The 13,786-nt window shown below is 41.9% G+C and overlaps 2 protein-coding genes and 2 long non-coding RNA genes across 8 annotated transcripts in view; 3 read left to right on the forward strand and 1 right to left on the reverse strand.

Moving 5' to 3' along the window:
* Nucleotides 1-10,683, forward strand: part of abcc8 (ATP-binding cassette, sub-family C (CFTR/MRP), member 8) — a 63,098-nt gene extending 52,415 nt beyond the window's left edge. For all 4 annotated transcript variants that reach the window (XM_016676056.1, XM_007561391.2, XM_016676057.1 and 1 more), the window contains 10 exons: nucleotides 1,562-1,664; nucleotides 1,934-2,047; nucleotides 3,250-3,370; nucleotides 3,553-3,683; nucleotides 3,763-3,841; nucleotides 4,419-4,527; nucleotides 5,033-5,136; nucleotides 7,334-7,467; nucleotides 9,282-9,344; nucleotides 9,838-10,683. In XM_016676056.1, the coding sequence (XP_016531542.1) occupies nucleotides 1,562-1,664; nucleotides 1,934-2,047; nucleotides 3,250-3,370; nucleotides 3,553-3,683; nucleotides 3,763-3,841; nucleotides 4,419-4,527; nucleotides 5,033-5,136; nucleotides 7,334-7,467; nucleotides 9,282-9,344; nucleotides 9,838-9,975 (1,096 nt within the window). In that variant the 3' untranslated portion in view covers nucleotides 9,976-10,683. The remainder of the gene's footprint in view (nucleotides 1-1,561; nucleotides 1,665-1,933; nucleotides 2,048-3,249; nucleotides 3,371-3,552; nucleotides 3,684-3,762; nucleotides 3,842-4,418; nucleotides 4,528-5,032; nucleotides 5,137-7,333; nucleotides 7,468-9,281; nucleotides 9,345-9,837) is intronic.
* Nucleotides 6,616-7,327, reverse strand: LOC107837247 (uncharacterized). The gene is made up of 2 exons (XR_001663257.1): nucleotides 6,931-7,327; nucleotides 6,616-6,892 (listed from the first exon to the last, which is right to left on the reverse strand). It is a non-coding gene; the product is annotated as an uncharacterized LOC107837247 (long non-coding RNA).
* Nucleotides 7,474-9,245, forward strand: LOC107837246 (uncharacterized). The gene is made up of 2 exons (XR_001663256.1): nucleotides 7,474-8,230; nucleotides 8,271-9,245. It is a non-coding gene; the product is annotated as an uncharacterized LOC107837246 (long non-coding RNA).
* Nucleotides 10,684-10,952: 269 nt separating the features above from the next.
* Nucleotides 10,953-13,141, forward strand: kcnj11 (potassium inwardly rectifying channel subfamily J member 11). Of its 2 annotated transcripts, XM_007561394.2 has the most exons (2): nucleotides 11,801-11,898; nucleotides 11,987-13,141. In XM_007561394.2, exon 2 carries the CDS (start codon nucleotides 12,003-12,005, stop codon nucleotides 12,900-12,902), a length of 900 nt encoding a protein of 299 aa, XP_007561456.1. In that variant the 5' UTR covers nucleotides 11,801-11,898; nucleotides 11,987-12,002; the 3' UTR covers nucleotides 12,903-13,141. The 2 variants fall into 2 exon arrangements, with proteins under 2 accessions (XP_007561455.1, XP_007561456.1); XM_007561393.2 differs by having other exon boundaries at nucleotides 10,953-13,141.
* Nucleotides 13,142-13,786: the final 645 nt, after the last annotated feature.

The following is a 13,786-nucleotide window of genomic DNA, read 5'->3' on the forward strand; positions in this document are numbered from 1 at the left end:
AAAGTCCTGAATGAAAAGCTTGAAGATATAATAACTTACTTTCTGTTAGGGTTTCCAGAAGCTGTTTTTACATTTTTCATGATGGTCTGACAGTAAGCAAAATCTATCGAAACACATTCACCTTCAATCGGCTTTGTATGCGTCCTTTTTCTGAATCTAGCCTAAAAAATGTTAATTTTTAATGCAAAATATAAGCAGAAACCTGCATGTCTAAAGTGTGTCAGATTCATACTTTTATCTGCCTTCATAAGAAAGGATTAATCACCACTCACTATTCTGAATGTTTACATTTTTTATTATATTGACCAGCAGGGAGAGTTAAAACATTCTTCTTCTTGCTTTGGATAGACACTCCAAACTAAGACAGTCTTTGTCATTGTTTATCTTTGGTCAGTAAATGATGTCAATATATGGCAAATTCATTTTCTTTCTTTGGTTTTGGTCTGGGATTTGATGTTGTTATTGCCACCTACTGTCTCAACATGGCTATCACAGGATTTTAGTTACATTTGTGTGTGTGTGTTTTTTTTAAACAAAATATAATTTAAAAAAAAAATCTGAATTTGTCAAGTCCCAAATGATCTAGCATAGAGAAAATAACATATAAAAGTGTTTATTTTTGGCAAAGAGATGGTAGAATGACTGAAGTTTACATGTGCAGAGCGACTTTAAACAGAGCTCTCTTGCTTGATTTCAGCTTTGAGTGAATGACGCTTCAGCATTGTCCTCTGATGTTTCTGATATTGCAGCAAATGAAATGGGAATCTCCAGCTAAGTTAAGCTCTCTGTGATTCTTAAAAAACATTTAAAAATGTTCCATTGTTACATATCCCCCACATTTGCTGCTCTGTTACAAAATGTTTGCAAATGTCTATAAAATAACAGAGCAATGAACCCATAGTAACGCTGTTTAATCTCACGCTATCCTATGCAGATGCTTTGTCTGCACTGATGAAGCTTCACTCCCCTCAGCATGCCACATGCTTGCAGTAGCTGCCATGCAACGGAGTTTGACTTATTTTCTGAACAATTTAACTAACATTAACTTTCCACATCCCAACAATGATGAGGCCAGTTGGTGTGGCCTCAATCACCAACTCTAGCTATGTTTGTTTATATCAAACATAGCTATTTATGCTACAGCATGGGGCTACAAAATGTACTTAATGTTGCAGTAAAGACAGCGATAAGGTCACCTGATCTCATGCTTCTCTATACAGATGTATTGGAACAGCTTCCACAGCTGGTGAATTGGACTTATGTTCTAATCAATTCAGTCAATATCAATTATCAACTTTTCTAACAGCAGATCTATTTGTTTCTTACATTTTATTCACCAAGAATTACGCTGGAAATCTTTTCTTTTACCGAAAACTACCATAGTAACATGTGTTACAGTTTGCTGGGTTAGACCCCTTAAATTTCATCATCCTGCTTCAGAATGACCTTCCTACTTTTTAATTCTGACTCTGATCCAGTCAGGCAGGAGAAAGCTGCCTGCAGGGAAGCCGGTAGAGTTTTGAAGATGTCGTGGAACAAATTAAATCTTCCCTCTCGGCAGATACGAGCCCAGGTTCAGACAGAGGCTGCTGCAGTTCACCGACGCCAACAACATCGCCTCGCTCTTCCTCACGGCCGCCAACCGTTGGCTGGAGGTCCGAATGGTAATGAACCATCTGCTGTTTGGATCTTTGACGTTCAGATCAGTTCTGCTGCGGTGCTGGCCACTGTGCTGGCACACATTTATGCCAGTATGGAAGGATAACTGCTTTCTCTATTGAATTACTGAAATACTCATCACCATAAAAGGCAGTCTTCACATCATGTGCGATGTCTCAGCTGCTGCCAATAAGCCAGTCTACTCTTGTGAATCACTTTACCTGTGATATATGACGTTCAGTCCTTCATTGAGTCTCCTTGCTGTGGTCTGCAGGAGTACGTCGGAGCCTGTGTGGTGCTGGTGGCAGCTGTGGCCTCAATCACCAACTCTCTGTACAACCAGCTGCCCCCCGGCCTGGTGGGGCTCGGACTCACATACGCTCTCATGGTGAGCATGTTTTTAATCTGTACCAAATATCTTGGAACATTTTTACCAAAAGGAGCTCATTTCTTTTTCATCTCAAGGTTCATAACCATGGGTATCAGTTCTTTAAAAGCCATTATGATTGGTATTTCATACTACATTTCCTTTTTACTGAACATGTTTAATAAAAACATTTAATAATCGTGAAGGTTTAGAAAAACGTAAACTCAGTATTCTTCATAATAAGAATCAGACCACCTCATCAACCACATTTCTACAAACCTGAACTTTAATGTCACAGGAAATGCATGTTATGGACCAACACTAATTATTGCACATTGAATGAAGTTGAAAGAAAATTTGAAAAAAAAAAAAAAGGAAAACATATTGCATAAATTTATTTTCAGCCTCATGTACTCTGATCACACTAAATAAAAGATAAACTGGAAAAAAAAATCTCTATAATCCTTGCCCTAGCGGTTAATCAATAGGGGCTGCCACGTCTTACGGGTTGCCAGTTATACTCTTTAAATTTCCAGATGATAGACTAAACAATCTTCCACAACATATTTAAATCTGTTAAATTCATTTAACTCGTCTGCAGCTTTCCTAGGTCCTCGTGTTGCTGTTTGTAATGTTTTCTCTGAGACCTTCACTGGAAACTTTTAGCTAAGCAGAGATTAAATTACACACTCTGTTTACTTCAAGGCTGCTTGTTGCTCTAGGTTTTTGTTTAAGGGTAGCAAAAGGCACTCAGTAAAGGTAGCCAAGTGCACATTTGATATAAGATTGTAAAGAAAAAAAGATATTTAAAAAAAAAATTAGAATGATTTTTAGATTACTTTCAAAACACTGGGATTTGAATCGAAAACTTTGAATCTTTGACTGTAACATGGAAGTGACTACAGAAGCATGCTTGCATCAGCCTCTTTTTTCCTAACTAGAAATTAGATCAAACATGTTTTTTTTTTCTTTTTTGCCACATAAACCCCCCCCAGATTTCTCAATATCTTCCATTTTCTTTTAGATGTACTGCAATATTTTTCTCTCCGAAGTTTACTACTATCAAAAGAAACAAAAAGTAATGTGGTAAACGTTATGAGCTGCTCTAAAAATCATCAACGTTTCAGACATAAAATCTTAGTCGTCGGGTCTCTCTGCTCGGTGGTGCGTCCAGACTGGAGGCGCTACGTACTGTAACCGTCCTCCCTGTCCTCTCGTATCAGGTGTCCAACTACATGAACTGGATGGTGAGGAACTTGGCAGACATGGAGGTGCAGCTTGGCTCAGTCAAGAGGATTAATGGCCTGCTCAAAACCGAACCGGAGAATTACGAGGGACTCCTCAGTGAGTGGAGCAGACAGCGTTTTCTGCAAGCCCTAATCAACCCACTTCCTCTTTTACCTTATTTTTTATTCATTGCCTTTTTTGACGTTTATGCGTAACATGCTTCAAGTTCTTCTCATTCTGAGATAGTAGTTTGCTGAGCGAGGCTGTGGTAACGTTTCTGTGACGTTTCTGCGTCTCAGGTGTGTCTCAGGTGCCCGACGGTTGGCCTCGACAAGGAGAGATAAAGATCCAGAATCTGAGCGTGCGCTACGACACAACGCTAAAACCTGTGCTCAAAAATGTCAACGCACACGTGCATCCTGGTCAGAAGGTGAGAAGAGCCGCTGCCTGCAGAAGCTGCTTCGCAGATCTGAGCGTTTCTCATGCCGCTACGATTTCATGTCTTTCAGGTGGGGATCTGTGGGAGAACTGGCAGCGGCAAATCGTCTTTCTCCTTGGCCTTCTTCCGCATGGTGGACATGTTTGAGGGTAAAATTGTTGCCGAATTAGTTCAATACAAGCAGCTGCAGATAGAGAGCAGAGAACGTGCTGGTAGTTCTGGTGCGGATGCATTTAAAAATGCTTAAAATAAACAAGCGTTTTATTACAGCAGCATCATTTCACAAAGCAAAACATTTTTTTAAAATTCATCATTTAATTTGAGAATATTTATTTGATGCAGAAATAAATACATGTTGGGTTGTTGGGTTGCTAAAACACCTGATGCTGACACTCCAGGGGTTCCTCGTTTGTTGTTTTGTAAAAACATACAACATAGTTCAACATTGTTCTACAAACGTAAAAAGGTTTTCTAGAAATAAACCTGCAGCGTTACAGATCCTCCTCCATACTAAACATTGGTACATGTATATAGCATCTAGTTGTTGCTATGGAAACTTAATTTTCAAAGATGCTTAGTATAAGATCATGCTTCTGTGATAAAAGACAAACTTAAAGGGCTTTCTACATATTTAACAGCCAATAAATGTATCTGTCTATATTCCAGCGCTGCTTTAAGCGTTTTAAAAAGAAGCGAAACAGGAACTTTGCTTTTCCTGTTTCACAGGGCGGATTGTGATTGACAACATCGACATCTCCAAGCTGCCTCTGCAGACCCTCAGGTCCCGGCTGTCCATCATCCTTCAAGACCCCTTCCTGTTCAGCGGCACCATCCGGTACGACGAACTCCTCTGTCAACAGGAAGGCTTGTTAATGGAGGCTCAGATCGGATCGTAGTTAATGAAGAGGGACGCAGGACATTTCCAGAACATTTGGGAAAACTGCGCCAGCCATTAATCGCACTTATCTGAAACATGAGAAGAGCTGCTCATAGATAAGAGGTCATTTCTCTGAAACGTTCAGAGGAGGTTTTTATTTATAGACCACAGTGGTACACCCCATAAAAGTCTTTTAATGTTGGGAAACAGACGACAGGGAATTAATTACGGCTTTGGATATTCAGATCAGCCGTAATGCAAAAGGTACAGTTTGGTTTTAGTCTCTGGTGTGAACAGCCTGATATCAGATGAAGTTTAAAATCAATATCTCCACTGCCTCTCTGACATTTATTTTAGATTTCACAATCGTATATTGACTACAAAAATACTACCAGAAAGGTTTATTTACATATTATAAAGTACCGGCGCCTCTAAATGTCGCTTGGTGGACCCGTGTGTGCAGGTTCAACCTGGACCCAGAGATGAAAGCGACGGATGAGATGCTGTGGGAAGCTCTGGAGATCGCCCAGCTGAAGCCTGTCGTCAAAACCTTGCCAGGAGGTCTGGGTAAGAGGAAAACAAAACGCCAGCATTCACTTTACGATAAACCCGTTGGATAAGCTGCGCTTCAGCTAATTAATAATCTCAGAGTTCATGTTCAGAGTGCCGTCATCGAGTATCTCCAGTCGAGGATCGAGGATCGTATCAAGTCACTTAGGCATTAAATTTTTAACTTAGCCGACCGTCTTTATATGGCAGATGTGACAGCTGACGCCTGCAGCAGACTCAGTCATATCAGATGTTATTGCGGCTTGCCAAAGTATTAATACAGCATGATTTTTTATTTATTTATTGCCAACATTGTAATTTTATTGACATTTTCTGATCGAAAGTGACAAATATTTCCTTGTAAAAATGGAATAAAAATGACATTTGCTTTGTAAAGCTCTGAGAAGTTTTGCATAAATTTGTATTCAGTCGCTGTTTTAACATCTGGTAATAATTGTCAAATTCAAATTAATTCATGCACTTCAAAATGCAACAACTAGACTCACTAAATCCAGAAATGAAAGTCATAGAAGCCATACTTTCTACTCTACACACGGGTACGCCGGGTCACGTTGGAGCAGGACAATGATCCTAACTTACAGCTGAAATTGAACGAGAATGGTTTAGATAAAGGCATATTAATGTGGCAGAATGACCTAGTCAAAGCTCAGATCTAATATGTGGCAACGCTTAAATGTTTTTGTTAACAGACTCTCTCCATGTATCCTGATTTAGTTTTGAACTGTTTTGTAATGAAGAAGGGAAAATGTGTCTGAAAAGTGAGACAAAAAAAAAAACCCCACATTCGTCCACAACCCAATAGAAGATAGAAAGAGGGCAGGAGGGCAGAATACAAATACACCCCGCCCACTTTTCGTGTTTTTATTTGTAAAGAAAATCTATTTCTGTCAGTTTCCCTTGTCTTCACAATTAAGGACTACTTTGTATTACGCTACGTCAAAAAAGTCCATTAAATACGTTGAAATGTGTCATTTTAATGTGACAAAATGTGACAAAGCTTCAAAGGGGTATGAATACTTTTGCAAGCCTTTGTATGTGAAAGCAGTTAAGCTGCTGCACACACATCAACTCGCTGCATGAAGCTGTACACGAAGGTTTTTACTGCACTTTTTACACAGTTTTTCAAGAAAACAGAAGAGAAGCTGCGCTGCTAATGTTTGACTAATGCTAATGTCATCTGATGCATCTTTCCACGTCAGAGTCAGAAACCTGTTTTCTTTTGCAGAGTGTAGCACTGATGAAAGCAGGCATCTGGAAACTGAAGACAGATGCTAAATAAGACATTTGTGTGTGGACAGGGACTTTAAGGTTTAATTAAGTTTCCCTACGATTTAAGGAAAGTGTGTGTACAGTGCCTGTGTTGCATAATAAACAGTTTGAGGTTCACTTCATGGGTGATCATGGAGCTAAGAAAGTGAGAAAACATCAGAAATAATTAACGTCTCCTGTTTTGTTTTTTGTTTTTTTACTTTTTCAAATTTTTACTTTTATTCATTCTCTGTATTTTGAACCAGTATATAAAAATGTACTGGGGAGGAGAAGCCATAAATATTGCAACTTGTGAGGGAAATATTTATCAAGTTACAGCTACTATGTAACAGACAGAGGATCAGCTTAAGAATTTCACCTCAATTATTGAGCAAGTTTAGAGTTTCAAAAAGGCCACTTATAAATGTTGCATACCTGTCACTGTGCTCATGGGAACAGATGTTTATTGGACTCACTGGGATCTGGTCAGTTTAACACTTTTTTCCTTTTACTAAGTGTTTTAGATCATTTTTTGAAAAAAACCAAAACAAAACAAAATGTTAACTAGTAAAATACATTATTCTAGTAGCTGCTATATTAGCAGTTCATATGGAGACAATTATACAGTCGATCTTATGTTTAGGATTTCTCCATCATAAAGGTTCAAATACATTAAAAAAAAGTTATTCTGATTTCAACATCTCAAGCTTTGTATATTAGGTCAATCTTTTATTACTGTAGCTTAGTCCCTTGTTACTAACTGTGATTCCAATGGTAAAAAATTTGTTATAAAACCTACTAATAGTATAAACATCATATTATAAGGTTAAAAAATACAGAGCAAAAGTTCAAAGTTCTCTTCTGCTTTCCCGTATTCAGTCCACATTCGAGCCTTTATGACGACTTTGTGGTTGTCGTTCATGAAGTTTGTGGTTGTTGTTTTCAGACGCCATGGTGACGGAGGGAGGAGAGAACTTCAGCCAGGGTCAGAGACAGCTCTTCTGCCTGGCCAGAGCCTTCGTGAGGAAGAGCAGCATCCTCATCATGGACGAAGCCACGGCCTCCATAGACATGGCGACGGTCAGTACGCGTCTAACAAGAGAAACATCTCGAGGCGATGAAATGGAGACGAGGCGTTTTAGGAAGGGAGGCGCAGGAAATGAGAAAAGCCGAGATAGGAGTGGGGCGACGGAAATGAGAGCTCACAAAGTTCCCTGGGTGCATTTTAGCTGCCAGCGACGGCGCAAAGATAACGACAAACGAAGATGTTTATGGGATAAAACTCCAGATACGATGAAGTGTAAGAGGCAGATTGAAATGTTTCAAGGAGAAATTAATGACAGTGAGTCTCACATGATCTTAAATTAAAAATATTTACTTCTATAATTAACTATTGAGACCCGCAGATTTGGTCAAAGGTTTACACCTCATTCTGAATCCCATATTCATTTTTGGACTTTTACTGAAACCTTCCAGTTTTTCTCGTTGGTGTCGAGTTGTTAATTCTGCATTCAGCTGCAGCGACTTTGCAAACAAGAAATTTGTATCGGATGTGTATTTTCTCTAAACCAAGTCAGGGTCAAAATGGTCTGTACAGGCTCAAAATATTAATAGTGCGCATAAACCACTATTAATATTTGATTTAGCAAGTCGCGTCTCACCCAGTTCTGTTTTGTACCCATCAACAACTTTCTGTCATGATTCTGGAAGGATATATATTTTTACCGGACTGATTTCCTGGCACACATCCCGGCTTTTAAGCAATAAACATTCAGCAATTTTTAGGTATTTTTTTAGAAATTCCATCTCTGAAGCTTAGTCTGCTTTATCTTTTTCAAAGCCAGTGATGATGTGTGTTTAGGATCAGCGTCCTGCTGGAAAAGCCAACCGTGTGTAAGCCTCAACCATCTGGCCGCAGACTGTCACCTTTAGAGAAAAGGAAATGTTTAGGATGCCCAGAATCAAGATAACACCATGACTCAAACGTCCCATAAACTGGAAGAAGCCGGGACATCAGAGGATGACAACCAATAGAGAACATCCTGCTAGAAAATCAGCTAATTCAAATTCGACTGAAATTTTTAAATGTCTACAGAGACAGAGAGTAGTGGTGCTGGTCCATAAAGCGGTTGAAGCCTGGACACAGTTTGGTCAGGGCTCTGATACCAAACATACGATAAGTTAGGGCTTATTGTTAAGGTGCCAACAATAAGCCTCTGGAACGCTCCAGACCTTACTGACAATGGAAAGGCTCTGCTTAAAAGCAGGGTCAATGCCAGGAAGCTAACTCGTTTACAGAAGTGTTAAGGAGCGGGATCAAATAAAGGAAGTTCCAGAATAATGTGCCATTCAGTCCTAAACAGTCACCTCAAGCTAAACATGTGGATAGTCTTTGACAAGAACTGCGCTTGATAAATACGAACTACTGTGGCAGGGAGAGAGGGAGACGATCAGACGTGGAATCCCAGACCGAGGATTTTAGAGCGAGGAGGAGAGTTGGAAGCAAGCAGAAGTGCTGGAGAGGGTACGCACGAAGCCGAAAGAAGGTGAAATAAAAGAAGGCAGAGCTAAGTGCGTATAAGAGCCTGAGGGGAGTTTCTGTACATTCAGATATCCCTCTCTTGAATGTTCACTGACAAACAGCTCCACTTTGAGCTTACAACAACGTAGCAGGAAAGCCCTGGAGGAAACACAGTTCAGCTTTTAGTGCACACAGATAAACAAGATAGAGGGCAGGAGGAAGAATATATGTGTGTGTGTGTTTTTGTTGTTTTGTTTTGTTTTTTCATTACAAGCGTTAAGTTAAATCTTAATAAAAATCTCATATTTTTATGCAAAGTGGAATCTAACGTGTGCATGTTTGAAACAGCATTCTCTTGCTCTGCATCCCTCAGGAGAGCATCCTGCAGAAAGTGGTGATGACCTCTTTTGCTGACCGGACAGTAGTAACTATAGCAGTGAGTACCTCTTCCTCCTTTTCTTCCTCCTCCTCTTCCTCCTCCTCTTACACTGCAGCAGCTCTTCAGGGATTCCTACAACATAGCGGCTATACATTTCTGCCCCGAGAGTGCTGACTTTCATCCTGCTCTGCTAATGTGTTTCTCATAAATGGTTGCAGTTATTCTGCTGCAAGATTATGAAGCAAAGAGGGGAAACTAGGTCAGAAGGAAAGAAGGAATGAATGAACGTCCCCGACTTGTTTTGTTTTTCTCGTCCTCATAAAAGTTTTCCAAAAAAAACATGAATCTGCCAATGCCGATTGTTTGTATTAAAGAATATTCAGCTATTTTAACTCTATATCTTCCATTTGCAAACTCATTGATTTATGCATCATCACAACACTGCATCCAAGTTTTGAAAGAGAGGACAGTGAGTCGGTTTGACTTCTTCGAAGCTTTCTCTCTGAGCTGTCCCAGTGCAGTAATGGATCCCTTCTTCTCCGCCACGCAGCATCGAGTCCACACCATCCTGAACGCCGACCTGGTCATTGTGATGAAGCGGGGGATCATCCTGGAGTACGACAGACCCCAGGCCCTGCTTGACAGAGAGGACAGCGTCTTCGCCTCCTTCGTGCGAGCGGACAAGTAGAGGAAGCGGCACGAGAAGAGGACAGCTTCGGAAGCGTCAAAGGAAGACATTCAAAGTGCAATTGTCCCATGGAATATATATATTCCTCTTATTTTTTAATCATGCTGTATTATATTTGTACATAAAAATGATTGATTCTTTGTTAATAAAACATAAATTATCATCACAACGTGCTCGGACTCTGGGGTTTTCAGGACGGTGATTTTTATTACTGCAGACGAAGAGAAAAGAGCTCAGCGTGTAACTGCTGCCCCTGCACACACGTCATCCCTGCTCAGTTGCTCAGTCAGTGAATACAGTTCTCTATACAATGGATGATTTTGAACATTGTCATGATTGGTTATTAAAGATGGAGGGGATAGTTTGTTGACCCCTTTAATCTTAAAGAATATAATCTCTTTCAATGATTTGAGATTTAGTTCATAATGTCTCCACCCAAAGATGCAGCTTACTTTGACTAGTCCCAAAAAGTATTGAATTTGTAACTTCATTCTTTTAATTCAATTCACTCTGATTGCATCCATCACTACTCTCAGCACAGTGGCTGATTTGTAAAAAAAAAAAAACACTTTGCGTTTTTTTGACTGCTGGTGCCGTCCCACCTCTCCACCCCATGTGGCCATGTGACCCACATCAAAATACTCCACCTGTTACAGGTCGGGTTCCAATATTTTTTTGCACCACTGGTAATTTTGAAAAAAAAAAAAATGTATTAACTGGAGATTTTTTTCCTCCACTAAAATATTTACCAGATTAATGATGAATTTAGTTTAAGGTTGTTTTTCTTTTTTATTCACGCTGAATGCCAATAATGTGACCGGCTCGATGTAAGATGCCACCATGTGCTGTTGGTTCTCAGGGTTGTTTATAAAGAAACCCTTGAAACATTGTGACGTGTGGTTTATTTGGGTTGAGTGAAGATAACTAATGGATGTTATTAGTTAACGCATGTATTTTTTATATGTGATTTAACCAGCTGCTAGTTGCATCTCTCTTGGATTCTCGTCTCCTCCTGCGCTTGCGTTCCTCCGTTGTAGCAGAAGGAAAAGTGGGCGTGTTGTTGCCTTGAGGCAGCAGCAGAGGCAGGCGGAGGTGACTGGAAAGGATATATTTGACAAGCCGTGGCTTTGCGTAAGGGTTTGTTTGGGGTGAGTAAAGAAAGTCAACTCCTTTTTTAACTACAACGTATCCTTTGAGTACAAACAGCGTTTTTAAAAAAACAATTTAAAAAAAAAATCACCGATAGACTAAAACGGAGGGTGGGGGAGGGACTGCTTCTCCTCCTCGCTCCATCTCACATTACCGAGCTATAGTGGAGTGGCGAGGTCAGCACAGCTCCAGCTGCGACACGTGAACCTGCCTCCAAATCCAAATGTGATCAAACGCCTCACACCCCTGCGTCGCAACTTTATTCCTCCCCCAGAAGCACCTTTTTACGCACGAGGCCACGACCACGAGAGCGCAGCTGCGCGTGTAGCCGAGTGGACTCAGAATGAGGCTGGGCGGCGTGGCCCAGCTACGTCCAGCCAGTCGGTCGGTGCTGTGAGTGGCAGCGGCAGCTGTGGAACGTGGAGGAAGAAAATCCTCTCATGGGACTTCCCGGTCCTGAAGCGCCTGATCCGGAGGCAACGTGAGGTAGCGTGCGAGCCTCCAGAACACGGAGCGGACACCAGCGGGTTCCGACTGGGAAAGACAAACCCGTCTTTGAGCCGAGCGCACAGAGGACCCCGGACCTGAGGGCTGTGGGTACATAGCATGGGAGTGCAATGTTGTCCAGGAAGGGACTCATTCCTGAGGATTACTTGCTGACACGACTAGCTGAGGATGTTCTGCAGCCGACGTTCAAGGCCAAACAAGGGAAGGCTCGGTTTGTGGGAAAAAATGGCACCTGCAACGTCGCGCACACCAACATCCGAGAGCAGGGTCGGTTCTTACAGGACGTGTTCACGACGCTAGTGGATTTAAAATGGCTCCACACTCTCATCATTTTCACCATGTCCTTCCTATGCAGCTGGCTCCTGTTCGGGATGATCTGGTGGCTTGTGGCTTTTGCGCACGGAGACCTGGGTGAGACGGGGGATGATTTTGTCCCGTGCGTAACGGACATCCACTCCTTCTCCTCCGCCTTCCTCTTCTCCATAGAAGTCCAGGTGACCATCGGCTTCGGGGGTCGGATGATCACGGAGGAGTGCGTCTCGGCCATCATCATCCTCATAGTGCAGAACATCGTGGGACTGGTCATCAACGCCATCATGCTGGGCTGCATCTTCATGAAAACTGCGCAGGCCCACCGGCGCGCGGAGACGCTCATCTTCAGCAAGCACGCAGTCATCTCCCTCCGAAACAGCAAGCTGTGTTTTATGATCCGCATCGGGGACCTGAGGAAAAGCATGATCATCAGCGCCACCGTGCGGATGCAGGTGGTGAGGAGGAGCACCACAGAGGAGGGAGAGGTGGTGCCCCTTGACCAGATCGACATCCACATGGATAACCCGGTGGGGACCAACGGCGTCTTCCTGGTGTCCCCCCTCATCATCTGCCATGTCATCGACAAGTCCAGCCCCCTGTACGAGCTTTCACCGAACGACCTGCAGCACCAGGACCTGGAGGTGATCGTGGTGCTGGAGGGGGTGGTGGAGACCACCGGCATCACCACGCAGGCCAGGACTTCCTACGTGTCGGAGGAGATCCTGTGGGGCCAGCGCTTCGTGCCGACGGTGTCCGAAGACGACGGCATGTACGCAGTGGACTACTCCAAGTTTGGAAACACCGTCAAGGTACCGACGCCGTGCTGCAGCGCCAAGAAGCTGGAAGAGGCCGGTGGCGTCGCGCGGTTCAAGCTGAACGAGGGCGTCACCATGCGGCCGTCCGTGAGAAGGCGGAGGGGGGCCGCGATGGTGCGCAGGTCCAGGATGGAGAACAAGTGAGGCGTTCTGCTTAAAACTGAGCCGCTTCATTTTCAGTATCATTAAAAAAAATCATATTTATTTTACATTTGCGCGCACATGCACACATAAACCTGTGTTTACCTCAGGATCAGAGAGACAAAGCACTGAAATAATTCTGACTGTTGGAATAGTTCAGAATTTCAAACTTGGCGTTCTGTGAAAAGGTTACAAGTAGTAAATGACCTATTTATCTTTAATAAATGATCCTCAGTCCCTCCTTATTTATTATGAATCCAGAGTGATTATCTGAGAGGAAACATTAAACTCTACCACCTTTAAAGCAGCTCTAGTCTCAACCCTGTTTTAATGTGGCTTTAATTAATTAATTTATTTTTATTACCAAAGCCCTACACAAAAATATCGTATATGCTGCATCAGTGTCATGACTTCAAATAATAATTATTTTACCATCATTTCATGATTGATCTCTATGACAAAGAAAACAAAGCAAGCAGATTTCTGTGAATTTGAAAGCATTAGGATTTACCAAGGATGAACACCAAAATTGATTAAAAGAAAGGAGTCATAACTACAAAGTCTGAATACCAAAGTACCCAACATTTATCTGAGAGGAGAAAGATGGGAAGGGTTTCAAAGTCTGAGAAAGACATTCGTTCTTTCAGCTTTCAACACCAGAGCTGCCAAGGACAGAAATAGAAACTAGAAACGGTGCCTTACCTTTGTCAGATGTTATTTTTCCCTCTCGGTTGAGGACCAGAAGGCTTTCTCTTACCTGTCTTTCTGAACAGGTAAACAGTTCTGGGCTTTTCAATATTCTCACTCTGGATTTGGGACTAGGTTGGATGTGCATGAAGAAGTGCTTAAAGAAAGTTAATAAGTGGCCAAAGTTACAAAACCTCGTT

This window comes from Poecilia formosa, unplaced genomic scaffold (genome assembly GCF_000485575.1).
Source record: "Poecilia formosa unplaced genomic scaffold, Poecilia_formosa-5.1.2 Scaffold126, whole genome shotgun sequence".
Taxonomy (NCBI): Eukaryota; Metazoa; Chordata; class Actinopteri; order Cyprinodontiformes; family Poeciliidae; genus Poecilia; species Poecilia formosa.

What these genes read in the sequence shown, in the direction of transcription:
- kcnj11 (XM_007561393.2), top strand. Translation starts at nt 11,742, where the DNA reads ATGTTGTCCAGGAAGGGACTCATTCCTGAGGATTACTTGCTGACACGA.